General features: G+C 33.1%; 2 protein-coding genes across 2 annotated transcripts; both read left to right on the top strand.

Moving 5' to 3' along the window:
* The first annotated feature begins 1,186 nt into the window (after positions 1-1,186).
* On the top strand, positions 1,187-20,182 carry LOC105674405 (uncharacterized). The gene is made up of 6 exons (XM_012370683.2): positions 1,187-1,455; positions 12,834-12,934; positions 13,503-13,697; positions 16,635-16,840; positions 17,755-19,587; positions 20,119-20,182. The coding sequence occupies exons 1-5, from the start codon at positions 1,187-1,189 to the stop codon at positions 17,911-17,913; spliced, it is 930 nt and encodes a 309-aa protein (XP_012226106.1). The 3' UTR covers positions 17,914-19,587; positions 20,119-20,182.
* Positions 19,610-25,263, top strand: LOC105674398 (Brother of Yb). The gene is made up of 19 exons (XM_067348229.1): positions 19,610-20,186; positions 20,318-20,384; positions 20,465-20,652; positions 20,781-21,061; positions 21,134-21,336; positions 21,460-21,616; positions 21,698-21,782; positions 21,875-22,039; positions 22,217-22,378; positions 22,463-22,615; positions 22,692-22,935; positions 23,043-23,186; positions 23,314-23,495; positions 23,603-23,728; positions 23,805-23,953; positions 24,017-24,190; positions 24,292-24,463; positions 24,626-24,805; positions 24,970-25,263. Exons 1-19 carry the CDS (start codon positions 20,112-20,114, stop codon positions 25,171-25,173), a joined length of 3,111 nt encoding a protein of 1,036 aa, XP_067204330.1. The 5' UTR covers positions 19,610-20,111; the 3' UTR covers positions 25,174-25,263.
* The last annotated feature ends 1,750 nt before the right edge of the window (positions 25,264-27,013 follow it).

Genomic DNA, 27,013 nt, shown 5'->3' with positions numbered 1-27,013 from the left:
GAAATTATTATTATTTATTGAAATATTTTCCTTGAATAATATTTTCTTAAATAATCATGAAACTGAATAGATTCACCGCACTGAAGAAAAAATTAAATTATTTTCGAATTATATAAATGTAAGTTCTATTAATTACTTTGTTATTAATACACATAAACTTTGTAATATATATGATGAATATAAATAAATCAGACTTTTTATGAGCAAAAAAATGAAAAGTGATATGGAAACGAGAAAGTCTTTTGTGCAAGAAGATTTTGTAAGATAATAATCTTTGTAAGTATAAACGGTATTGTCTAACTTGAGATCAACATATATCGATAATTAGTGAAACTAGGATCGAAATTAATTGATGAAACCGATCCGTATTATGGTGTAATCAGATTTAATGACCCTTGTAGTTTTAAAAGATATTTGGACTATATACATGTATGTAATATTGATCATCAGTCTATAAACACTCATAGAAAATTGTTAAAAATTTAAATAAAAAAATAACTTTTAAATAGAAAAAAACCCTAATCAATTGAAGTGTTAAAAATAGAGATAATAAAATGTATAATATTTATAAGATGTTTACTACACTGATATGTAGATTCTAAAATGTTAATACTGCCATTTAGATAAAAGTTTAATGAAACTCGAAACTTTCTAATAAACAAAATCGACGGTTGCTTCTGTTTAAGCAAATATATCAATTTAACATATTACGCAATTAATGTTACAAATTTAACGATTACAATTATCGATGCGATTGCATCGACAAAGTGTTATTGCGTCAACATACAACTTACCCAAATAACTTGACATTTGCTTGAACCAGGGCGACTGCCAGTCCCATTCAACGAGGGGGGTTTTTTTTTTTTTTTCTCATCGCGGGATACAACGAATCACGTTCTCGCGGATCATACCGCCAGGACAAGAAGAGTTTTCGAAACAGTGATGTGACCGCCAGCCGATCTCGCTTGTTCTGGGAGGGGGACAGAGACGAAGAGGACGAAGAAGAGGTGATACTACCACCGTGAACCAATGTACGTTGCACGACAAATACGATGTACACGGTAGCATGGACGACGACGAGGACACACAGGTGGGGCTATCCCACCTGCGGAGGATCCGTGTCTACCTGACGAGGATGATGCCCCGTTCGGGTGGGAGGAATTTAGGTTACTCGTACCACTAGGGAATGTGGGCCGACTATATACCGGCTCATCGCGACCGTCCGCCAGTTCATTCCTTCCCCGTATTTCCGATTCGTCGGATCCAGCATCACACAGCTCTTGGTCCACGATTTCTCTTATCGTCGTCGAATCATCGTCATCGGCACACCGAAGCTTCCTCTCGTAGCCCATCTTTAGGTAAGTCCGGGGCCTTCCAGAAGAGAGGCAGCAAGGAAGGAGATCGCTGGTCACCTTCGAAACTGAGCAGCATCCTCGAAGGACCGCTGTTTGTTCTGTAAGTAAGATATTTTATATAATTGTAAGTCGGAATATTTCGATGCTGCGTACGATATTGGCGTATCGATATCGACACTAGAATATTTTGGTTAAGTAATAAAAAGAGTTATTAAAATGTAATAAATGTGAAAAATATATAAATTACGCTTTAATGTAAATAATATCCCCAAGATATGGCATAATCATTTATACGAGAAGTTCCTGTCTTTGTTAGAGCCTTTCTCATTTCGGGCGGAAACACGAGGAGAATACGTCGAGGGGAAATAGCAGTTGCGCCAATGATTTATGAGCTTTTGTTAGTTAATATGATTGCAAGTGATCGTAATTGCGTGTAATTGAGTTCTAAGATCACGCAAGATATTTTCTTTCATTTTTTGAAGTGTTGCATCATAGATTTGTTTCACAAAAATATTTAGCACTTCACAAATCTGTGATACGACAGAATATTTGATAATTGATTTTTATAAGAGATTTTTTGTTCAGTGTCAATATTTTTTTCTAGAAAAACTTTCGGAAGAAGCATTATACATTGCAAATTTTTAATTCATTATTAAATGTCTCTGCAACTAATTGTAAGCCTCAAAGTAAAGTTTTCAAAAAACGCTATTTTCACAGAGCTGAAAGTTATACTAAGTACGTCGTCTATTATTAATTTTTACGTAGTGAAAATATCTGTGGTATCTCATAATTATGTTAATAATGGATAGAAAGGCGGGCGATATTATTATTTTTATACTCACAGGGGAACTTTTAACAAAGAAAGTACGCCATTAAAAATGATATTTATGTAAGAAAGCGTAAGTTAGATAAGTCTGTTCTAATTATTCTTTAGCCTAATTTGACAAAACATTTTGCTGATATATACATCTTGTGCGATAATACTGTTATTGTAAATATAGAGCTCGATGCGCTAAATAACGATCTCGTTACAATATTTAACAATTACATTTCATAATTTTTTACCAAAAGCCTTTCCTCTTAAATTATTTATAATACAACGAGAGCTATTCCGAATTGAAAATCAACACTAAATCGAGCCAAGTATCCGTCATTAAAATCAAATCAAATGATTTCCAGCCGTCCTTAATTATATGCAACGGTTCCTGTAATAGCCAACTTTTTATAAAAGCGATTCGTCAGACTTGCGCAAACTAATAGCGCGAATCGGACGATTCATATCGGCAAAATCACGTCGACGCATTATTGACCCCGAACGATCTTTTTTCGCCATCCCGATGTGGCCGCGTTTCGAAAACATCTCTGAAGCTGCCAGGCAGCCCCTCATCTCCAGTTGCGTGTCCTTATTTCGATTGCCTTCGTTTTGTTCTATATGCTTTCTCGATGATTTCGAATATGGAGTCGTTCGAATAGAACCATGCTTATCAGTTTCTTACAAATAATTGAATATTTTTCAATGCTAAAAAAGATTAGGAGACACTTGAGCAATCCTTCTAAGTAAATCTGTATAATCTAATATCAAACTTAAAGCGACGTAAATTGATTTAAAATGATCAGCTCACTGTAAATTTATCTTTTATTAAAAAAATAATTAGAGATCAACTTCTAATTATAACGTAATAAATAATTAAAGAACTATTTGACAAATACCATAAGTTTAAAAAAAAAACACGTGGGATTGATTTCAAAATGTTTACGTTGATTGATCGTTTACATTACTTAGGTCAATTATGAGAAAAACACATATGTATGTCTCTTCTCGCGAGGGATGTAAGGCTCTTAACGATTGTTTCGAAATGCACTTTACATCAAGAGACTAGCTTGACATTTTATTTTTTTTTCACTCGCGGTATCGTCAAGTAAAATCCGATTATATAAGCAAGCGCATAGCAATACATCCGCGTGCTGACTTTATGCGATTAATTTGTTTCGTTCGTATGAACGCTAAACACGTTATATATACGCGAGGCAAACTCTTTTTTAAGTACTTCCTCAATGAGATCCCGTCAGCTTTAAGATCTCCTTTCACTTGCATCGCTTATTTTTTTTCTTACAGACTTATAAAAAAAACTTTTTCCGATTTTTATAAGTCTCTAATAATAGTATAAGTGTAAAATAGCTCGAAATAAGTAACATCTTTTGTCGTTTCGATCCAAGTTCTATTGCGTATGCCAAATTGATAGAAATTAAAGATCCCATTGCGTTTTATTTATTTTGTGCAATAAATTTCGTGCTCTTAAAATAATTACAAAACACTCTCGCGCGTAGCAACTAGTGAAAATACACGATTGTACACTTCGTGCTATCATTCGATTTCAACACTATATGTGGGTAATGAGTTAACGTTGACAGGGTCTTTGAAGAGGAACTGCTGGTCGCGCATTGTGTGAAACAAGGCAGATGGAAAGAGATTAATATCGTTCTTACCGGTGCTTAACGCACAAGTGAAATTATCATCAAAGAATCTCGCGAGCCATAAACGCTTTCACGGGAGCTGCACATTTCGATTTTCATCGACGAAACATTAATTAAGACTCTGTTAATGCGATACTACTCATGTTTTTCTGTCGTCTTACATCGGCTTTAATTGCACATCTATTCGCAAAGGATCTTTAGATAAAATATAAAGATAAAATATTGGCTAAATATATAAATATCGGAAAAATAATAACTATATAATACTAATAACAGAAGTAGTTTTGCATGATTTCTATCATTAAACAGAAGCAAAGTGAAAATTATTTAATTGATTTAGCGTAATTAAGGACCGAAACTCAAGATCGCTGTATCTCCGCTTTTAAATCTTCGAGCGTACATTTCCACTTAAGTGTCAAGTAGTACGTCTTTAATGGTGCTCAGGCGACGGTCATTAACGAAGTAGTACAAAATCGCGATTACCTTTCCAAATAAACTCGCCGGCCAAATACGCGAAACAAGGCGACTCGAGAGACTTGATTTGGTATTTTTTTTTTTTTTTTTTTTTTTTTGTTGCGGACTCCAGACTCGCCTTGTTTTTTGCCGTGTTGAATTCTCCAGAATCTAGACGCGATTCGTAATATGCGGAATACGTCGAGCAGGGTACAGCATTGCCGTTAACAAAAGTCTACCTCGGACAAACTGTAAGACTCTTGGAAGAGAGCCGGCTGGACGTAAAGCCGGCCAGCTAACGGTTACGACGCGATGTAGTTCTCACACACACTCACTCTCTAGCGATGTCGTTATCCTACACCTACAGTTCTCATTCTCATACTCATTCTCATTCTCGTTCCTGTTCGCGTGAATGGCGACGGCCGCGTCTCACGAATACCTGGAAAGTCAGGTACCCGCTCGGATGCCAGGTCGGACAGGTGTCACTCGGTCGACGGTTTTGATTTGCTCCGTGATCGTTTGCGACTACTTATCGTAGTAGAAAGGAGTAAGAGCCACACGCAACGTATACCTTAGAAAAAAATGTGCGATCTTCTCTACAAATACGTAAGATATTTTTCTTTTCATCATATTATCTTTATTATCAACGATTGAAGCTTTAAAAATTTCAAACCTCCTTTATTCTTCCTATTAATTCGCGCTAACGAGACTCTACACCAGTTTCAAGGTTCTAACATGATTTTAACTCCTTTGTAAAAGGAAGATGGTTTCTGTCTTTCGTTTGCAATTATTTCATGCTTCCGATCGGTAAAAAAGTTTTGTGTTATATCATAAACGTTGGAGTCGATTCCTCTGCAATTGAATAATCGTGAGGTTATTTTAAGGATTGCTGCACAAGTAGCATGTAATAGATAAATTGTTAGGTTACAGCTTGTTACAACGTAGCATAAAGCAAATTACTATGATGTGCGATTACTGCGCACGTTTAAATTACAGATACGGTCCGTTAAGATATCGATACTTAAAGAGAGACACGGTTTAAACGGTCAGTATATCTGCTTTCAACTGCGAGCTATTATCTCCGTCACTCGACCGCGACTATCAGTTTATCGCAAAACCGCAAATGTTAGCTGAACATATCGGAGTCTGTATTGTTTTCTAATAACACAGTTACAAGGAAAAATAGCGCAAAAAGATGCCTGTTAAGCTTTTATGTTTATTTCGCAAAGTAGATCGTGCTAACGTTTACGCGCACACGCAAGACGCGAAGCCATTACGAATGTTATAACGAAATATTATAATTACTTGGATTACAATTAAAGACCGTGATGCAAGAAACAGTTCCATAACGGATAAAATCACATAATTCGAAGTTTTTAATTAACCGGTGAATGCGAAATGCGCACAAGCTATCTTTAGACAGCAATAGTCTTCATTTATGGATTCTTTGAGTATATGAAAGAGTTGAAACATTGAATAAAGATATATATTTTGATGTCAGATAAATCGAGAAGAAGAGATACACAGAATCTATCGCGTAATTCGCAAAAAAGTGAAAGAGCGCAAGCCTTAATTAGTGGAAAAATAGCAATTCCACGCGTTTCTCTCGGAGAGAGAAACGGAGAGCCGCGGGGGAGCAGCGTACACTCGGTAGCTCGTAACGGTACCAAATCTCAAGATACTCTCGGCAAACGTTCTTCGTTGCGTTCGATGACCCGCGGGCGATGCACGTGTCTTCTTTACGATAACCAGACTAATGAATCGATTCTGGAACAACTTTCCTTTCTATCAATTTGTCGACCGATGAGATCGATGAGAACAAAGCGCGATGCTTGCAGCTCGAAATAACTATATCTCGCGTATTTTTATCTCTAATTTTTCATTTTGTTTCTTAAAAAAAAAAGAAAAAAAATCTATATAATTTAGCGCTATATTGTTTCCTCATTTAACAATATAATGTACAATATTGCACTATGCAGATTTAACGAAACTTTGTAATATATTTGGAATATAATTTAAAATTTTTCCGATATTATTCATTTATATACTAGTTATGTAATTATATTAAGTAACCTGATGTTTTTAGCATGAATATGCCAATATGTAAAAAAGCTGATACCATCTTAATTTTAGAATTCCAGAATTCTCCAATTCGACTTTAATAAATTATAAAATATCGCTCATTCTTATCGTCGATCTTTGATTAATTTAATATTCTGGCTTATTAACAAGATCTATAAATATGAGCAGATATATAAATATATCTTGATAATTTTTTGTGTATTGTCTGATTATTTTTTCGGCTGTAGATTGCCATTGAAATGTTATCCTATTCCGGGATCTGCCATCCTATTTATAATCTTTGCTTCAATCACTCTGTTTCATAAAACTATTATACTACCAAACAATATTTTAAATATTTTACGACAGTTTTTCATATAAGTTTTTGTCATGTAAATGCTTATTCTTTTTATTCCAAGAATTGATGACTATTGTTACACACCGCAACGTATGATAAAAAATGCATAAAAGAGTTTAAAATTCATCATTTCAATCATTTGTCCACTATTCATCTTCAAAGCAATTAAAGGCTTGGCAAAATAAGCTGTTTTTTACTCTTTTTTTTCGACGTAAAATTATTTTTCAAGGAAGACTCATGCATCAAGGTCAATAATGTGTTTACTATCCATTTTAGCTTTCATAAAATATAATTCAAGCATGCAGTGTTATTTCTCCGAATGGACAGTACATTAAACTGGTTATCTTGATTTTCTAAGATCGTAGATTAGATTCTTTTGTTAATTCTTGGCTTAATTGTACGGCTGTGACACCGCAGGAATTTTGTGTATAAAAGAGGTCTAACGATATATCCTCGATAGCGACGCTCATTGGAGATGCTACTTCGTGACGCGAGTGTCACGAACGGTTTAGAAAGTTGCAGCCCCTCACTGAGACTAGCAACCGTGGTTCGAGGAAAGTCAGTTGTTTGATAAAAATTAAATAAAAAAGACACGTTGCAAAATCACAGCAAGTTTCACTGGTCGACGACGACTTCATTTCTAAAGTCATTGCGATTCCATCTGATTATCTCTTCCAATAAAGAGTCATTGATGTACAATGCACATCGGAAAAGTTTCCAATTCTTTGTATTTTATCTAAATTCATGCAGAATATTATATTTATACATATTATAATTGTACGTTATGTTTATTATATTTATATCTTGTTTAGAATTATGTTTTAAAAATCTTGACTGGCTTTTGAAATAAAAAAAAAAACTCGAACTATCTTTCTAGAGCATTACAGTATTTTTGTCACAAGGTTAATCGAATCTTTAATTTACGATTTGATACAAGTTTCCCTTGGAAACGTATTTCTCCTGCTTTATGTCTCGATAAGAAGTGAAAATGTACGCGAAGAGGTGCAATTTGTTCCTCGAAATTGTCTTCTCTCGAAAGAATGACATAATAAAATAACATTAAACTTTCAGCAGTCCTTAAATACGGTTCTATCCTGTCAACGTGATTATTACACATAAAAATGAGGATGGTTTAATTGACTTTGCGTAACACCCTGCCTAACAGCGAAATATTCGTGTTTCTCGATTTGTGGAGAGCAATATGGCGCGCAACAAATTAGTGCCTACCTTTGAATTACGTTAATTAACTGCCGTTGCATCATATAATAGCGATACATTGTAGCGTTAGTGCTTCCGCGTTTTGGACGCGATGTGAAACGATAAAGTACGTGAGAAGAATCTCAGTTGGAAACTACTTATAGCACAATTAAGCTTGGAAAAATCTAGAGAGGTACAGCTATTATTCTAAACTGTAACGTGTACAATTTTTAGACGGAATAAGTATTCGATTGTGTATTGGAAATCATTTCCTCTGCAACGCTCAAACGGAAAGAACGCCGGGAGTTTACGATCAATCAAATTTACGATCGATCAATCTGATTGATCATAAAAAATACAACAGCTTACGTGCTCAGAGGGTCACTGAACTTCGATCGGTGTCGACCACTTTTTTTTCCGATGGTTTTTCTCGCCCATAAGCTCGCAGTGGGGGGCAAAAAAGGTTGGTCCAGGAATTTTACCTTGGCATACTTCCGTATGAAATAGAGCCTATAGTCCCGTGACTGAAGGAGCCTTCAATTTCTCATGAAAAAAACTCTGCAGTAGACATTTTTAAATAACAATAACAAGTATAAAATTAATTTATTGTAACAACAATCGTAAATAAACAAACACAGAAAAAAATCAAAAATAGAAAAAAAGGGGAAAAAAGGTAAAAAAGATCAATAAATGGAATTAAATTAGTTATGCAATTCTGCGATAAAATATTCATGTGCAAACTGATATCCTATTTTTAGTGGTGATCTCATATCCGAAAATCCAGAGATGTTATACCACATTACCACATACCGCTTCACATGGAACAATGGCTGGGCCACTGAATGCGATCTCGCGAATTATGCATGCCGCGTATTGTAGTTTACATGTGCAACGGGTTTGCGAAAAAGTGGCCTCCTGTTCGTCTTTTTACATACATTTCGCGCAAGTATCTAGTTGGATTTTCGATTCTTCACAGCGTTATATTATTTATAAATTATATATAATTCATAAACAAATAATTTATATATATAAATAATATACAAATTCAGAAAAAATTTATTATTATTATTATTGTCAATTAATTGTTTTCCCCTCTTTCAATTTCAGTCGGTTCTATTAAATCAAATTGCGCAACAAATTGGTTTGTACATACGGTTTGCATATTATTAAGAAAATGTTAGGTGCATTACAGCTGTATTGTAAAGTGCAAGATAAAAAAGATCGTTGACCCACGAGAGAAGAGGTGTTTCAAAGAGGAAAATTGCGTAGATGAATATACTGAAAACACACTAATGAGGTCCGCTTGTGCTCGCGCATGGAAAAGTTCTTTCGTAAGAGATTTGCACAACCAGACTCGATATAACAACCAAATCCGCGGCATCCGTTCGCCACGATCGTAATCGAGAAAGCACGAGGCGCGGAATGCCTTGTCGTGTTTCTATCTAAAAAAATTATGTTCTCCACACATGTCGCTTTACTGTGACGCTAAAAGTCCCAGTAAAGAAGAGGCTGTTGGTGTAAGATTGTCAGGTGATGAGAGTTCGTAAGTGATGCAATAAGAAGGGGTTTCGTAACCTTAATAAAAAAAGGGATTACTCGTTGAAACCACTTAATGATTATTGATTATGTTAATGCTATGTCTACATATCGAGAGAACTGAATCTACATCTAGAAGGGAAGGGATTTTAACATATCATTAAAGCATCATTAACCCTTTCACCCGATGTGTTATATAGATTCCTAGCTATGAAGTACACTCGAGTATTTCATAGTTTTATTCCTGAGTAGGTTTATGAAAGATATAAACAATAAATATAATTGTAAAACTAAAGAAGCATGCCACGAAAGAATTAAATTAAGCATACAGGTTATTTCTTTTTTAAATTACGATATCATATATTCTGTATTTTTCCATTTTATTACAATAAATTACAATTACAATAGAATTTATTATAATAAAATATAAAAATGATATTAAGTGAATTTTAGATTATTCTTTTTAAAACTATTAATTTAATATTCAGTGCAAGAAAGGAAAATGTATTAATTTCTTTTCTAAAACCGAGTTAAGAAGTGAAAGTAACAAATTCAAATCTATCGAAGTAATTACATGAAAAAGATGCTAGTCTCAATTTATTTGATGCATAAATTTCTTTCTTCTTTCATTTCGTATCCTTTTTTTAGTTTCATCCATTAAAAGCGACCATCGCACGTAGTGTTTTATCTCGCTAAATATCACCTACTGTCCTCATAATCATCAACCTCTATTCTAGCGTTGAGTTATTAATCCTTTCATAGCTTTCAATCCGAATACTCCATTTCACGCGGTATACATTTAACAGGCGTCCGCATAGCACGTTATTATTACGATGTCACGATAACTCCTACGCTCTTCTCTCTAATTGGCGGCTACACGCGAAGGAAATGATACGGGCTTGTCGGAAGATCATTCTTCCATAGAAGATGAATATGATGAAAGGCGATACGGTGTTTATCACGATTTTATTTAGTTTTAACGTATTGCACTAATCGTGAAATAGAGATTAGACTGTATCGCCTTTAAGCATGCCAAGGTTTTACGGATTCTTAATTTCTTATAGCTGAGATGGGCTGTGTCCATCTTCGCGGTTTGTTGTGTCAGTGTCACATAAATATTAATGATATTCTAATGTGAAAACGCCATTTACCTTCACGTCAAGTCGTATCTCTTGGCCGTATAGCGAACATGAAAACCTGTACATTGTTTTTGTAATGTATTGGCAGAGTAAAAGAAGACTATTATAGTGTTTGATATACGATGACTAATGAATATTGATTCTGCAGTAACTGAATTATCATTTAGCAGATTCATGATTCAATTGATCGTACATAAATAACAATACTGACGTACATTGTCACTTGAACATACAATATAGTTAAACAAGATAATTAATAATAAATAATTTCATAGAAAGTAGTTTTTCCTAGCGTCTTTTTTTCACATAAACTTGTATTTTTTATTTATTTTCCATTAATAAAGATTTACCAATTTTTTTTATGCAAGACAGTTTTATCACAGATAAAATCAGAAACAAATTGTGAATTTAGGTTACAATCAAATAAAAAAAATCGTAAAAAAACACAACTTGTTTTTCCTTGATATCAACTGTGCAAAGTATTGCTTTCTGAATTGAAAGCATCGAGAATCAGAACGAAATAATAATTCGGAAAACCATAAAGTTGTTTTTACTCGATCGCTCTATATCGCTCTATACAATGGCTTTGCCGCGTCACTTAATCTCTTAGAAAGTGGTTCACTTAGCATTTGTCCTGTCGATGGATAATAATCATTAGTAAGATCATCACGAAGCGTTGACGTTTGCGTGTCAATCGAAATCAATCCGGAAGTTATAATTCGACTCGCCGTTATTTTAGTCTTAAGTCGAATCGAGTGAGGACATTGATCGTGAAATAATCGATAATTGTAGCAATTGTTATACAACATTTATTAATTAGTATTGAATAATTATTATATGTTAAAAACCGGATGGCATAAGCAAAAAGTCCGATGTTCGCTCTATTAACGCAAGTTATAAATTAATTGTGAGAAAAAATATTTTAAATAATAATAATAAATATGACGTAAGATTTCCGAAATTAATTTAATTGTGTAATTCATTTTTCTCTAGCTCAATTTTTTAGATATTTAATATTTTATATTAAATTGACTAAGAAAATTGCATAATGAGTTAATAAAATCTGATCTTAAAGATTTGTAGGAATTGTGTAAAAAATTTTAATGATTAGGATTTGCGTTGCATATTCAGTACATGTGGGCATTATAAAAGCCTTATAACCCCGTAACCTCGAACTGCTGAACACGCTCAATGGCGTTGGCAAATGTTCAGTGTGTTCCAGTTTCAAAGAATCGCCGACTTTCTTATAAATTCCATAATGCTACCCTGATCTATGACACTTGGCATCTCTCGCGAGTGTCTTGCATAGGTAATCAGTATTTGCGTAAAAACTTCATATTTTAATGTTCGAAACTGTCATTACCGATCTTCTTGAATTATTATCATACTTGTAATGCCTTTTTAATAAATGACATTGAACCATAATTAGTACGAAATGCATTGTTGATTTTATCGCAATGAAAAACAAGAGAAATGTTATGGAGCTTAGGAAGTTCAACTTGTTCCACACTTCTATAATTACACAGCGCCGGCAGCATAAAAAGTAGTACGAAGTATACGAAGTATTATTGTCGAAGTATGGGAATATTTTTGTTCTCGTGAACATCCTTGAAACAGTTTATCATTGGCATAAGATCGCTAATATGAGTAATAAACAACTCATTGTTATATTAATTAATCTGTACTTTTCTCAAAATTGAGTAAGCTGGATTTTTAGAGAATTTTAGTTATATTTTCATGGTATATAAAAAATGCGTCATTTTTCCCAGCTTCTTACAATTTTTAGGACAGTCATACCTCCACAATAGTGATCAGATAATTCGATAATTCTCACTCATGTTGCGTTAAGCGCCTAGTGTGCATTCTCATGCATGTTGCGTCGCGGATGTGCCGCGCGTGTTATACAAAATTGCGGCATCGAGCTAATTAACGATTATGCTTGCCTAAGAGCGATGAATTTAGAATTTTCCAAGAGCTCATACTTAGAAATTCTATAATGCGCAGCTAAAATAATTTTTACGACATTATTTTTCCCATTAAAAACTGAACTTTGGCGAAATTAGTTAATTATCTTTTGGGAAATAAATAATGATATATGCACACAAGATGTGGTATGAAGATTTTATAGCAATAGGAATTCTGAGCAACCTTGACTGTTTATATTGCCAAGTCCGCCAATAAGTTGCCTAACGATCCGACCGGCAGTGACATCTCTTGCGAAACACATTTGTAAATAATCGCTCTATTCTTATGTTTCAGGTCTAGGAGTATGAGGGCCATCTACTTGCTCCTCCTCGGCGTTGTCGCCGTGAGTGCCCAGCGTCGCTTAGCCTTGCCCGATCCACGAAGCTGCGCGAATCGTAAGTATTTCCAGTGACATTTCGCAATCACACTCGGAGTCAGCGACTGCACAACTAACTAGGTGGAAAATAACGGGGAAACCGGAGTCGGAAAAAAAGAGGACGAGCGCAGGACGACGTTTCTCATTCATTATAACGCATTTCTCGTGTCGCAATCTCGCTGCAGCTTCATGTAAATTAGTTCGCATTAATCGTCGCTCGCACCTCAAATTCGCACCACTTGCGATCTTTTGTAATGCGCGATTTTATAATACAAACTAAATCTTTTTTTTTTTTTTCTTTTAATAATAGTGTTAAATTCCTTGAGATATTTGTACGGATGTATCTTTTGAGACGTCTTTATGCACGCGCACTTCTCCACTTGAAAAGAAATAGATGAGATATGTAATTATAAAGTCGCTGAATCAGGCGCTCCAGCACAGAGATTTACATCTTCCTTTCTCGAAGATATAATAGATTTCTATGAATTGATTGATGTATCACACCGAAGTCTGTCATCAGCCGGTATTAAGATGCGACTGCGATTAACGATTATTATTAATGACGCATTAACGCATTCATTCTTCAGGCGTCCGTCATGCGACGTACAGGGATGGCAGAGGAGTTGCTCACTCGTACTTCTTCAGCTGGGAACATGCGCCAACCAGAAATCTCGAGGTGGACTGGCTGGATGCTCGCAACATCTGCCGTCGTCACTGCATGGACGCCGTATCCCTGGAGACTCCTCAAGAGAACGAATTCGTCAAGCAGAGATTAGCGAGAGGTAAGTTGCCGTGATGATGGAGTCGCGGTCTACTGATTGCCGTTTGCTTTTTATTATTTTCTCGCAAAAGTTTACAGTTTAATCTTTTATGAGTAATCCCTGTTTTTCACACAAGACTTGCAAGTTGTTATTTACAGATTCCGATAATCAAAGAATTGATAAATGGAAGATTTATTGATTTTTTTAATGTGTGCTGTGATAAAGAATAGTCAATCACGTATTATGTCTCGATAACAAAGTGTCTCTAATGTTGATAATTTGTCGAATACTTTATCAATCTCTATCTCTATCTCTCTCTCTCTTTTCTCTTTCTCTCTCTCTCTCAGAGAAGAAGGAAATAATATATGATTATTCTCAATCATGATTGAAAGAGGTAACAGTTTGATCGTCATTCTTATTAATCTTTTTTGCATTCATGCAGATTCAGCTTCGTGATCGGTCAGACAGCCGATAAAATTAAAGATTAAACAATAATTAATTGATCACGATCATCCTGATCAAAGATTTCGTAACACAAAGTATGCCAATGTCATATTAATGAAAGATTTGCGGCCTTTATTCTACGCGCATGAAGATATTATTGATTATATCAGAGAAATTATGTCATTAAATATTTCAACGTCTCGTCTGCAAACCGAAAACTATTTTAATGCAATGAAAAACCAATTAGCAGTTTGCAAGATGAATAATCACAATAAATTTCTCAAAGATTATCTCAATTATACTGTATCTATTATCAAATGCAATCATTTTCTCACAAAATTTTTATAAAAGACAGAGAAGTATCTTGCTCAATCCTTCTTAATCTCGAATGCAATCAAGCAATAAACAATATCTTCCGTGTTTTGTAACTTCTCGAAGAGAGAACCGTACTTAAATGGATTTCAAGTTTTGCCATAGTGAACTTCGCAATCCATCAATTTTACGGTATCAAAAACAAAAAAAAGGCGAATGGCGAAGAATCTCATCAACGTTATGGAAGGATGCGTTTCGGCGCTAATCGCGCTTTGTTCTCGAAAACTTTATAGATCCTGCGAATGCAACAAAGTAGACGCCGCTCGGGCACGTGAGAAGTAAAAGCGGAATCCTTCTCGGTCAATTTCCAGGCTCGATTGCACAACGGTGCAGGCGTGATTAAGTTTTGCGGGGAGGCAGGGCGACCGATTAGGCGCGTCCGCGGATTCGGTGGCGCAACGCTTCTCCCTGGCGACAGCTCGTCATTTCTCTTCGTCATTTCTTTACGACCCCATTTGATCCCCGCCGATTGCTCAGCGCGGTATTTGAGTTGCAATTTAGATTCGTAGGTGACTAGAGATGTTCGCGCATACCCCTATACCCAGCGAAGCGGGTCACTTTCACTTGACCGTCGTTGCCCCGCGTAGAAAAAGGAGCCGACGTGAAAGGGACTTTATGTAGGTACTTGCAATTCAACGATTTGTCTTCCGAGCTTGAATTCTTCGCTACCTGTCGACGATAATGGGACGTATATTGCCACCAAAGAGAGTATTAGCGATCGACTTTGATCCTAGTGTTAAAATAATATATAATGTAGAGTCCGCCGATTTACGACAAGTCGACACGTATCGACAATGCACAAATTTGGTGGCAGGTTTAAATGCCGATAATAAATAGTATTATTTATTTCATTTATTCCAAAGTAATGTCTATATCGTTTCTCAGAGATATATTATTCTGCATAATTTTTCCGCATAATAAATTCCATCGGTGTTGCTGTTTTTTTTTTTTTTTTTTTGGAATTTTACTTGTACGAATAAAAAAATTTTATGTTATTTCACTCAATTGACAATTTATATGTGTATAATTCTTATGAGATAATTCTTTAGAAATTTTTCAGTCAAAGTTTCATGCGCGCGTTTTCTCCTAATCTATTGTTTCACCCACTTTCTTTTCTCTCAAACTCTCAAGTAATAAATTCTAATTAATTCCACGGTTAAATAATATTCCTTATAATTTATACATCTATCTACTATTACTTTAAATATTTCAGACATCGGAAATCACGAAAACTGGTTTTGCGTGCTGCGGGAAACCGCAGATTTAAAATACAATAAGGAAATGTTGAGGGGGGGGGGATTAAACTTAATTTGTTAGTGGCGACAGATAAAACTGTACAAACATGGATTCGGTGCTTTAACTTTCATATCATTGTGGTTTATCTTAATTAATTCACGCGAAACTTTGTGAGCTCAGACTTCGAAAAGCTATCGTATTATCTAGATTTTCTGAATTTGTTTTTTATGTGAATATCTCGCTTAGAAAATGTTTATGCGCGCGTTAATGAAAAGATCGTCGGATTTCGCAAAATTTCGGCAAAATTATTTTAAAAATATTTTACGTGTCAAAGAAGAATCTAGTGCAAGTTCATTACACGATGTAGTGTTATGTGAAATAGAGATATGGAGTAAATTTGCAGCTATTTAATTGCAGTGTGATTATATGACATTTTACACAAAGCTGTTCAAGTTATTGTTCAAATAATAGAAAGTTATTTGATTAAGATATCCGGCGTCATTAAGAAAATGACAGCTGTTCACCAACGCTTCCTTCATCGCCATTTAACGTTTATGAATACCTGTCACATTTCAATAATCTTAGACTGTCTTATACAAGAAAAGAAGTTTTTATCGCAGCCGCGCAATGATGCAGACGTCTGAGTAAAGATAACCATGATGGATCACGAGTGACTGTTTAGAGAGTTACCTTATAATTTAGCTTATAATCACTGCTCTGTTCTATACAAAAAAAATTAGAAATTTAATTATTTTCTTCGCGAGTTTATATAAAAAATTTACGTTATCTTAAAATATCTTTTTTGATAAACATTATTGTTGTATACTAAAAGCTTGATTAGAATATTTCTCTGTCAGTTCTCGAATAAAAGTATAAAGTTTTGAATCCGCGCTGCCATTTAATCAGGAAACGTGAGATACATTTGGACGTCGGGCCGTAAGTGCAACTTCAACGGCTGCGACCGACCCGATCTGCAGCCCCAGAACATCAATGGATGGTTCTGGTCTGGATCAGGTGCTAAGATCGGACCGACGTCTCAGCGTAACTCCGGAGACTGGAGTAACACTGGAGGATTTGGTCAACCGCAACCGGACAACCGCGAAGCTGCACAGGTACTACTTTGATCAACTTTTTTCAAGTTTTTAATATCCAAATTATTGTATATAACTTCAGATAATTCATGCCAATAAACACTTTTATGTACGTTTTGACAAAAATATTTTAAATAAATTTTAAATAAATTCGAGAATATATTATATAGAAGAGAAATATCGAGTTGAAATCTTGTTAAGCAATCGATTCTAATCGCTTTCCTTTGATGCCGACCCCGTGAAACTTTGATTTATATTCTCATAGGATAGAGTGAAAGTGCTCATCTTCCGATTTATACGACCTTTCGCATCGGTAATTTTTACATTAACGTCTCGCTCTTTTAACTTTTATGATCTATTTATAGATTTAAGAGTTCGATTACTTGGTTTTCCAACATTGCATAGAAAAATCTTGAAAAATAAGATCCATGCATTTTGTTGTAGCTTATATTAATATGTTTATGCTATTTTAAAAGCACATAAGTTGAAATGTAGCATTTTCAGTAAGTACATTGTAAAAATTTTTATCTTTAATTGTGCGTTATGTTTAATTACAAAATAATTACAAACAAAAATATAATAACGTTTTATTGTTTTAATAGTATTGTATAAAAGAAGAGATATGTCATTTTCAAAGTAAATTAGATGATTTATTTTTTTGAAAACTATTTTATTTATGAATCAAATATAAAGCTAATATTTCTCATAATCAGCTGAGAACTTCTATTCTCATTCTAAAATTATAAAAATTATGATTTTTCATAAAATAGAAAATCAAACGATGTTTTTGAATCAATAATTTGGATTAATAATTAAATACACTAAAAATTGCAAGAATAATGGCTATAGAAAGGTACTCAAAAGCCAGAACTTATGTTGATTTTTTATCAAAGACAGTCTTTTATCAAAAATTTCATTACCTCACTCATTTACAGGGTAACGATGAGTCTTGCCTGTCTATCTTGAACAACTTCTACAATGACGGCATCAAATGGCACGACGTGGCGTGTCATCACGTGAAGCCCTTCGTGTGCGAGGATAGCGACGAACTCCTCACTTTTGTCGCGTCCCGAAACCCAGGAATCCGTTTGTGAAAGGCGACCGCGGCGAACTCGGGCAAGCAGACTATCATCGTGCATTAAAGAAATGCGAGAACGGACGCGACAGTATTTCACGCACACCGTATATACTCTCGTCCGTACATTTATTTATAATTACACTAACCCGATACTCTTGTTTAACGGCCGCGTTTGTAGTGTTGCGCAATTCACCGTAAGCAGAACGATTGGTAGCGCAAAGTAGGTGGTAAATGTGTATTTAGTATTATACACACATAATTTCTTGTAATTTTTGTATTCTTTTCGTACGAGAATAAATGCATTTTCTTATTTGTATCAAAAGAATTCGTTATTTCTCCTGTACCTCCTATATGTACGTATTTATACTTTCTGATAGAGGCAAATTTTTTTAAGTTTAAGACACAAATCGTCATTTCGATTAATTAACAGAAGAATATTCATAATTTTTAAAATATTAAATTATTAAAAAAGCAAAACATATTACAATTCTCTACCCAGACAGCAGAATCTCCAGAAAGAGTTCAAAAAGTATTTTTTTTTTTTAATTCTTTATGATCTGCTAAAATGATTACAAAAAATTGTCTAAAAGTGCTCTTTTCTGAGTTCTTTAACAGTAAATCAAAAAGAGCTCACTATGAACTTATATTTCTAACACAAAATAGTTCTTCATAATTAGCTTATTTTGACATCATATAATATGATGCGTGAAAACAAAAAACACGCATCACCCAACCTGACTCGGCTGGATTCTTGTTGGTCATCCATATATTGTTCGTCGATTATTCTCTTTGTTATTTATATTTACCCACAAAGTACTTTCCAAATTTCGCAGTTCGCAGTGCATAAAAAACACGCAGTGTGTGAAATTGTTTCTGGTACAACGATCTCTGACGCAATTTTTCACATGTAATTTTTTGAGGTATATTTGTTCCCAGTAAACGAGAAATTATTGAAAGTTCAGAAATAGGATTGAAAATTATTGAGAAGAATTAAATAAAATTCAGCATCATCGTAAATAAATTCTTCTCGGTAATTTTTAATCCTATTTCTGAACTTTCAATAATTTCTCGTTTACTAGGTCATATGCATAAAAAGCTCTTTATGATGAAATCAAAATGAGCTCAGAAGTCGACGCATCCGAGTACATTATGAGCACGTTCTAACCACCTTCTGATCTAAATTTATCAACTCAGAAAAATTTTTGGAACTCTTTAGGAGTATTATATGAGGTTATCATGCTGTCTGGGTAGTATAACTTCCAAGTCACATATTAATTCCTTTTTCAATTTTATTATTAATCTTATTATGCAACAATTTTATTATTGTCTTTTTAAGATAAAATAGGAATTGTTACGAGAAAAATAAATTCAGAAAGTATTTCTATTAAATTAATAATTCGAACTCATTAATTGTTTATAAATTGTTTATAAATCTACAATATTTTATAAAAATAGATAAATATCAACAATTACAACACTATACTACACTATAATATACCATTAATGAATTTTATCTACTTCGCATTATAAATTGCAGAATTCAGAATAATGTAAGTATAATAATTACTACTAAAAAAAAAAAACTTCGAATCGGAGCTACAAAAAAAAACAGTCAATAATAATAAAGAACTAAACATAGAGTACCTTACTTGAGGTACTCTAACTAAACAGAACATCGCCTGACATCTAGGTAGGATCTTTAGCAATCATAAGACTATCATAAGATTGATTATTCATAGATTGAATTGGAAAGCTATTTGTAGCGTTATATACTGCCATGTGCAGTATGGTTGGGTTGTTTTTCATTGTTTTCTCGGTGCATGCTCAATACAGATTCAGTACAGTTTCACTGTAGCTGACTGTAGCGTCAGTGTAGCTAGATATAACCTGCTTTGTGAAGATTTATAAAAGAATTTAGGTTATTGTTTGCAGTATCATAACTATTTTCCGGTAGTATTTGCTCTTTGCAGTTGTTTTTTACATATTTCTCTACCTTTTTCTTGATTATTTATTCATCTACTTCATTTTGCAATGCAGTTACAAGATACAATTTTTGGCCAACAAATTACACATATATTGTTTTGTATCTAAAGTTACAAAGATTTTTTGAAGATAAATCAGTCACATGCTTAGCTAAAGATTTTTTAAAAAAATCTAGAGAAAGTGTTTTTCTGCTCAGATATTGTGTGTAGTTCAAATTAATTTATTGTGAAAATGTCAGTTTGGAGAAATGCCAGTTTGGAGAAATCAGTTACTGTAAAAGAACTGATTACACATAAGAATCAGAAGGTAAGATAAAATGTGATAAATACACAAGCAACATAGAAATAAACTATATAGATAAGTGAATAATATATTATTAAAAAAATGACTTTAGTTAAATAAATATATCTGAAAGAATGCTTATATTTTTAAAATAGGATTATGAAGTATCAAAAACTTCTACACCTCAAGTACAAACTGTGATTACATGTCTTAATGGTCAAGGTAATATTTATGAATATTTAACAATTTACTACAATAATATAATAAATGAAATCGTTTAGATGTTAAATTTTTAAATATAGTTTCAGGCCTTCCTACTACAGCCAGACCAATAAAGGTAATGAGTATACATGATCCACATATTATGAGAGTTTATGAGCTTGGAAAATATGAACAAACATTGGAGAAACTTATGACAAAATTGTGGACCTTTTTTGTAGAATTAAAAAAAAAAAATCAGTCAAAAGAAAACGATGCCAAAATTGGTGATGTAAGTTTTATATGAAATGCACTAATGCATTTAAATTTTACTTATCTGAACAATTAATATTGTACATATATAGATTGCATTTTATTTAATGCAAGAGATAATTTACTTTTTTTATTTTTATTTTGCAGATGGTTTTTATCGTACGTAGCAATTACAATCCTGAAATATTGCCAACATTTATTTGTAGAGGTGTAATAACACATATTAAAAAGGACAGTGGAATGTATTATGTTCTTTTAGTGGATCATGGTACTACCGTCGAACTGACTAAAGATAAATTTTGCATAGTTCCACAAGATTTTATTTCTGATAATAAGTATTTAACCAAAACAGTTGGTGTGCATAATATCTTGCCAACCCGTGTAAAAAAAAACGAAAAAGGCTTTGATAATTCCAAGCCTGCAGTAAAGTAAGATATTTTTATCAATTATAGTTGTCTTCTTCATATGCAAAAACATTATTCAAGAAATGTTATTTAAAGTATTGTAGCGGAATGGAGTGAAGAAGCAATTCAGTTTACCAAAAATGTTTTGGTAGCATCTAAGATTGTATATTTTGATCACTTGCTTACGGATGAAAAGAATGATAGAGAATATGGAGAGTTTTATTGTGTTATTGATGATGATGTTATAACATTAAGTAAAGCTCTAATCATTAATTATCATGCAATATACTTGGAAAAAGGTACGTAAATATTGTAATGAGATTGTAATGAGATTTTCTTAGATTATCTTAGATTAAACTTATTAAAATAGATTTAACATTCAAGTAACATGCAATGTGTCATAATATGATTGTATCTGATAGATTTATTACAACTTATTGATAATCCAAGTAACACACAGCAAAAAGAAAATACAGGAGAGCACATTATACATACAAAATTTTCAAATAATATGGAAAACAGTCCATCAATGCGATTTGTTAATGAATTTAGTAATTCTCTCAATGATTTCTGTCTTAGGTGAGAATACCTTTATGTGATTAAAGATTAAAGAAAATAATTTATATCTGTTACGTTTCACATTGTTTTTTGTTTAATTAGTGAGAAAATTTTAATACATGGCACAACAAATTGTGGAGTCTTCAATGATATTAGTGATCTTAATTATCCTAGCAAACTACATGAGGTATGTAATCCAGTAGATATATTTGGTAATTAATTGATTAAGCATATAATAAGAATATGCAGATACAAAATACAGCATGCTTTTCTATTTAGAGTTGGCATATATATATGAAATCTTTGCGACCAACAAAACTCCAGTCTTATATGTGGCCAGCTATAAACAAAGGATTAAATGTTGTTGGAATTGGGTCATCTCAATGCGGTAAAACTAGTGGATGTGTAATGGCTGTGTGTGGCTTGGTAGCTATGCGCCAAAAGGTAATTTCTTTTGTGTTAGAAAATTTAGTACCTTTAATTAATTATCAATTTTTTTAAATCTTAGCATAAACAAATTAATTTTTGCACTTGTTATCAATGTTAGCATTTATAGTTATAATTTCTTATAATTTATATAAATTAATGATATAATATTTATGTAAATATTAAACTTTTTAGGAATTATCACGTAGTACAACTCCGGCACCATTGGCACTAATTTTATGCTCATCGTCTTTCGAAGTGATAAATGTTCATTCTTTATGCGCGTCATTTCTGTACGCTTTGAATGATGTTAAATCAGTAGCAGCGGTTACTGGCAAAACAGACAGATCAATTGCGGTATATTATCTTTATATTTAATATATTTAGTATTTTACAAAGAAAACGCGAGAATTGCAAGATTAATAATTTTTGTTTTTTTAGGCAGCAATGTACAGTGGCTGTCAAATTTTAGTCAGCACACCACGATATCTAGTTCGATTCTTAAATAACAATAAAGGTCTATTGTCATTTGATAGACTTTTTTGCTTAGTTCTTGATAATGTCGATGTAATTTTGGATAAATATTACAATTCGGTGAGTAAAAACTTGGATTATAATTAACATTTTTTTTCCACTGGATGGTTTATAGTATATTGAAATATTTTGACAGTTGGGAGTGTTATTTAAGAAACATAATATAATAAAAAATCGTGAACCACAAGGAGACAATAGACCAATACTGCAAACAATTATATCAGCAACTAAGTGGACATCTGAGATAAAGAAATTCGTACGCTTGGTAATGTGCAATCCGTATATCTGCATTGCATCATTTTTAGAAGCGGTTGTTTTCAAATCTGTGCGCCCAAAAGTGTACAAATTGAAATCCACATACAAAAATCAAAAAATAGCAGGTAAAAAAACTATATACATATAGTAGTTATGTATAATTTAGCTGCACCAATGTTGATTAATTATAATTGAAAAAATACATATTTTTGATAAACTATTTTAATTTTAGATATATTAAAAAATGATTACAAGGCATTAAAAACAATGATAATATGTATAAATGCCGAAGAAGCAAAACAACTAAATGCTTCTTTACTTTCAACAAAGGAAACTTTGTTGGTTCACGAAAATATGACGTGTTTCGATGTAGAAGGTATGTAACAATGATATTTTAATCGCATTAAACGCAAATTATATTATTCTATTATTCTTTACATTTATTAACAGTTAATGATGTGTTTTTTATTTTCTTTCTAATCATTAATTCATATATTTTGTAGCTTTGAGAACAAATTGGGAAGCGTGTGTACGTGGCTTGTATCCGGTATTGATATGCACTGATGCAGTTTTATCACAACTTAATTGTATTGATATTGAATGGCTAATACATCATTCTGTACAGCTAAAATGGAAAAATGCATTTAACTATAGATTCTCTGTACTTTTAAAAGATTTGACACAGGTAATCACTAAAATAGATTTTGAAAGTTAAAAATATAAAATTTTAATATTTATATTTAAATATTTTGCAAATAATATTACTGGCATCCAACTACTTAAAAATTTAAGGACACTACCAATAGTAAAGTTAGCATAATTGTTGATGAAACCAATAATGTACAACTTTCAAGTATAATAAGTCTAATGCAACGAATGAAGGTTGTGATAACTCCGGAATTACTAGAAAGTATCGAGGTAAATCAACAAAATATTATTAAACAAAATCAATTTATCGTATTTTTTTAGTTGCTTACAAAAAGTATAATTTCAGCGAATAGCAATTGCGCTCGAGAGAGATAAGAAATACTATGCTTTATGTGATAATGTGAAATCATTTGGTTTTTGTCAAAGCAAAAATGTGTGTGAATTCAGACATTGCATACTTCCTAAAATTGATGCGCCAATTACAAACATACAGATGTAAGTAATTTTCTATTATTCATTCTGTTATTCACAACATTTCACACGATCTTATTTTTACAGTAATGATAAGGTGAAACTGATAGTAAGGTATATACATGATACAACGCATTTTTCTGCGAGAATAATCGACCATATTCCACAATCGAATGAGTTCAAAAAAATAACATTTTCCAATGTAGAGTATATGCAAATAACATGTAAAATGCAACAATACTATCAAAATATTGAAAATAGGTATGTATTACATCAATTAATTCCACAATTTTCTTAACATTATTTGTTCCTACACTTTTTGAGATTGTTTGTGGTTTATTTTCTTAACAATTATATTACAGAAAAATGTGTGCTTCTACAAATATGGGTGATATCTGCGTTTTAGAAGAATCTATTGATATATTTAAACGAGTGCAAATTAGGCGCGTCAGATTCATTAGAACTACTTTTGAAAATGCGAAATTCGTAGATGTGAGATGCATCGACAGCGGTATTATACACGAAAATATTGACGTAAGATTACTACTGTACAATGCTTATAATCACATCCTACATTAAACATGTTACTTTAATTAAATGATGTTTAGTGTGTTAAATGTGAGATGTGAATATAAACCTAAGCAGTTCTTTTTCTAGTTTTTGTTCATTATATAAATGTATTATTTTATATTTTAGGCACGTAAGTTACTGGACATACCAGAAGAGTTATTAAACCTTTCGACGCACATAGTTGAAGTATTTTTAGCTGGCATAGCGCCATATGATGAGGAATATACATGGAACCATTTTACCAACGAAGCAGTTCACAAATGGTTCTCGGAAAATTTTGACGAAAGGTCTTATATTATCGGCAAGGTAAGTTTATATCAAAATAAGAAAAAAATATGAAGAAGAAAATACGCAAAAAAAATATGCAATTAGAGATAAGATTGTAAAAAAATGAAGCTCTATCTAGTGAGATTTGCGAGATTTCCTTGTAAAAGAATGCAATAACGTATTACATGCAAATATATCCACAGGTTCGTCTTCATCTTGGGAATACAATATGGTTAGATGATTTCGAAATTGGAACAAAGTTAATCAATCATGCTGACGTGAAAGGAGCTTCTTTGAGAAAAGAACTGATCAATGGAAATTTTGCAGTTCTGAATGATACCCATATACCGAATCTGCTCAAACTTTATAAGAACAGTGAGTTAATAGAAGTCAGTAACAAGCCATAAGTAGCTATTGATAGTATCAATCAGTGTTTTAACAAGATCACCCGATAATATTGAGTTATATAATAAATAATTTCTCATTTTTAAAGTAAATCCATCTACTTTTTTTTGTCAGGCAAAGCACAGTTTAATAAGACGTAAATTCAATAGCATTTGAGCACTTCAGAGGTATACTACGAGGGCTGTATGATAAGTACCCGTGTTAGAGAAGAAAACGCATTTAAAAAAAATTTTACTTATTTTTCAACATAGTCTCCTTTCAGCTCGATACACTTAATCCAGCGATATTCCAACATTTTTATACCATCCAAAAAATATGATTTGTCGAACTCCGCAAAATAGGCCTCTGTTTCGGCGATGATTTCCTCGTTTGACGTGAACCGCTTTTCGCTAAGCCATTTTTTCATGTTTGGAAATAAATAGAAATCGCAGGGAGCCAAATCTGGAGAATAGGGTGGATGAGACAGCAATTCGTAGCGTAATTCGACCAGTCAAATAGTGCTTCGAAGTTGTCATGCGATTCCGTTTTTGTTCCACTGTGAGCAAACGCGGCACCCATCTCGCCGATAGCTTTCTCATGCCCAATTTTTCGTGTAGGATATTTTGTACGCGTTCAATTGAGATGTTTACAATGTCAGCAATCTCTCTGATCTTCACCCGGCGGTCTGCTAACACGATATCATGGATTTTGTTGACCATATCCTCCGTAGTCACTTCAATCGGACGACCTGGGCGCTCTTCATCAAAAACGGATGTTCGGCCACGCTTAAATTCATTGAATCAATATCTGATGGTAGTCATCGAAGGTGCATGGTCCTTATAAACGACATGCAACTTCACTTTGATTTCCTCACACGTCTTCCCATTCAAAAAAAGGAATCGAATCACTGACCGATATTGCTCTTTTTCTATGGTTGCAAACAAACATAACCTTGTCCACTTTTAACAGTTGTCAAAACAAAACTACTCGATAAATCTGTTTGAAATTTTGACTGGCGTCGTTTAAAAGATGACGTTAAATGATGGTATACAGACTTTGAGTCAATGATGCTTTCTGTCGTTAAACACGGATACTTATCATACAGCCCTCGTATATTAAGTCACACAAACATAATTTTTCAGGAGAAGGATTTAAAGAGATTTTTCGCTTTTGATATGCTTTCAGTAAAATACTTAATGTTTTGCAGAGTTTTTTGTATTTACAGATATAATATCAAATCTTCGATAATTTCATAACTTTATAACTTTATTTTCTAAAATTTAGAAGTTTAAAATTTTCTAAATTTAAAAAATAAAGTTGTGTGATTACAAAATATGATTTTAATGTGACTTAATACTGTTGACCTGATGAATGTGACTTAACTTTATACAGTCAACATTTGTTCAAACTTTATACAACAACAGTGCGCATTTGTTTGTCGAAGTTGTAATCAAGTTCCACTCGTATCATTACTTTTTCATATTGTAAAAGTGAAAATGCTGCTTAAAAACCATGACATCATTTACTGAAAGATACAAAATTATAACTTATAACCCGGGAAGATCCGGGTTCAATTCCCGGCTTAGCCACTCGCGCCCTGATATTTTTTCTCTCTTCCTTTCTTTCTAATAATTCCTATCAGTACATACTGATTCTTCATATGTGAGAACAATGTACTAAAATTTTCGTACACTTTAAGTATCTCGAAAGAGATCGGTGTACAAATTTAACTGTCTCACGTAGACTAACAAATTAATTTCTTTAAGAGAAATTATAATTTCGTACTAACATCCCGCGACGGCTCTCTATGCTTTTCTATTATATTATTTGATAGTTATTATAACTTAGTTTCACACAATTCAT

This window comes from Linepithema humile, chromosome 1, assembly GCF_040581485.1.
Source record: "Linepithema humile isolate Giens D197 chromosome 1, Lhum_UNIL_v1.0, whole genome shotgun sequence".
Lineage (NCBI taxonomy): Eukaryota > Metazoa > Arthropoda > Insecta > Hymenoptera > Formicidae > Linepithema > Linepithema humile.
The sequence above is the reverse complement of the archived record's forward strand: the minus strand, read 5'-3'. Positions and strand labels throughout refer to the sequence as shown.

Excerpts from the sequence above, each read along its gene's own strand:
- LOC105674405 (XM_012370683.2), top strand. The coding sequence starts at position 1,187 with ATGTGGGCCGACTATATACCGGCTCATCGCGACCGTCCGCCAGTTCAT. Across the intron at positions 1,456-12,833 it reads GAAGGACCGCTGTTTGTTCT|GTCTAGGAGTATGAGGGCCA; the intron begins GTAAGTAAGATA and ends CTTATGTTTCAG. Across the intron at positions 16,841-17,754 it reads ACAACCGCGAAGCTGCACAG|GGTAACGATGAGTCTTGCCT; the intron begins GTACTACTTTGA and ends ACTCATTTACAG.
- LOC105674398 (XM_067348229.1), top strand. The coding sequence starts at position 20,112 with ATGTCAGTTTGGAGAAATGCCAGTTTGGAGAAATCAGTTACTGTAAAA. Across the intron at positions 21,337-21,459 it reads TGCAATATACTTGGAAAAAG|ATTTATTACAACTTATTGAT; the intron begins GTACGTAAATAT and ends TGTATCTGATAG. Across the intron at positions 23,496-23,602 it reads TTTTAAAAGATTTGACACAG|GACACTACCAATAGTAAAGT; the intron begins GTAATCACTAAA and ends TAAAAATTTAAG.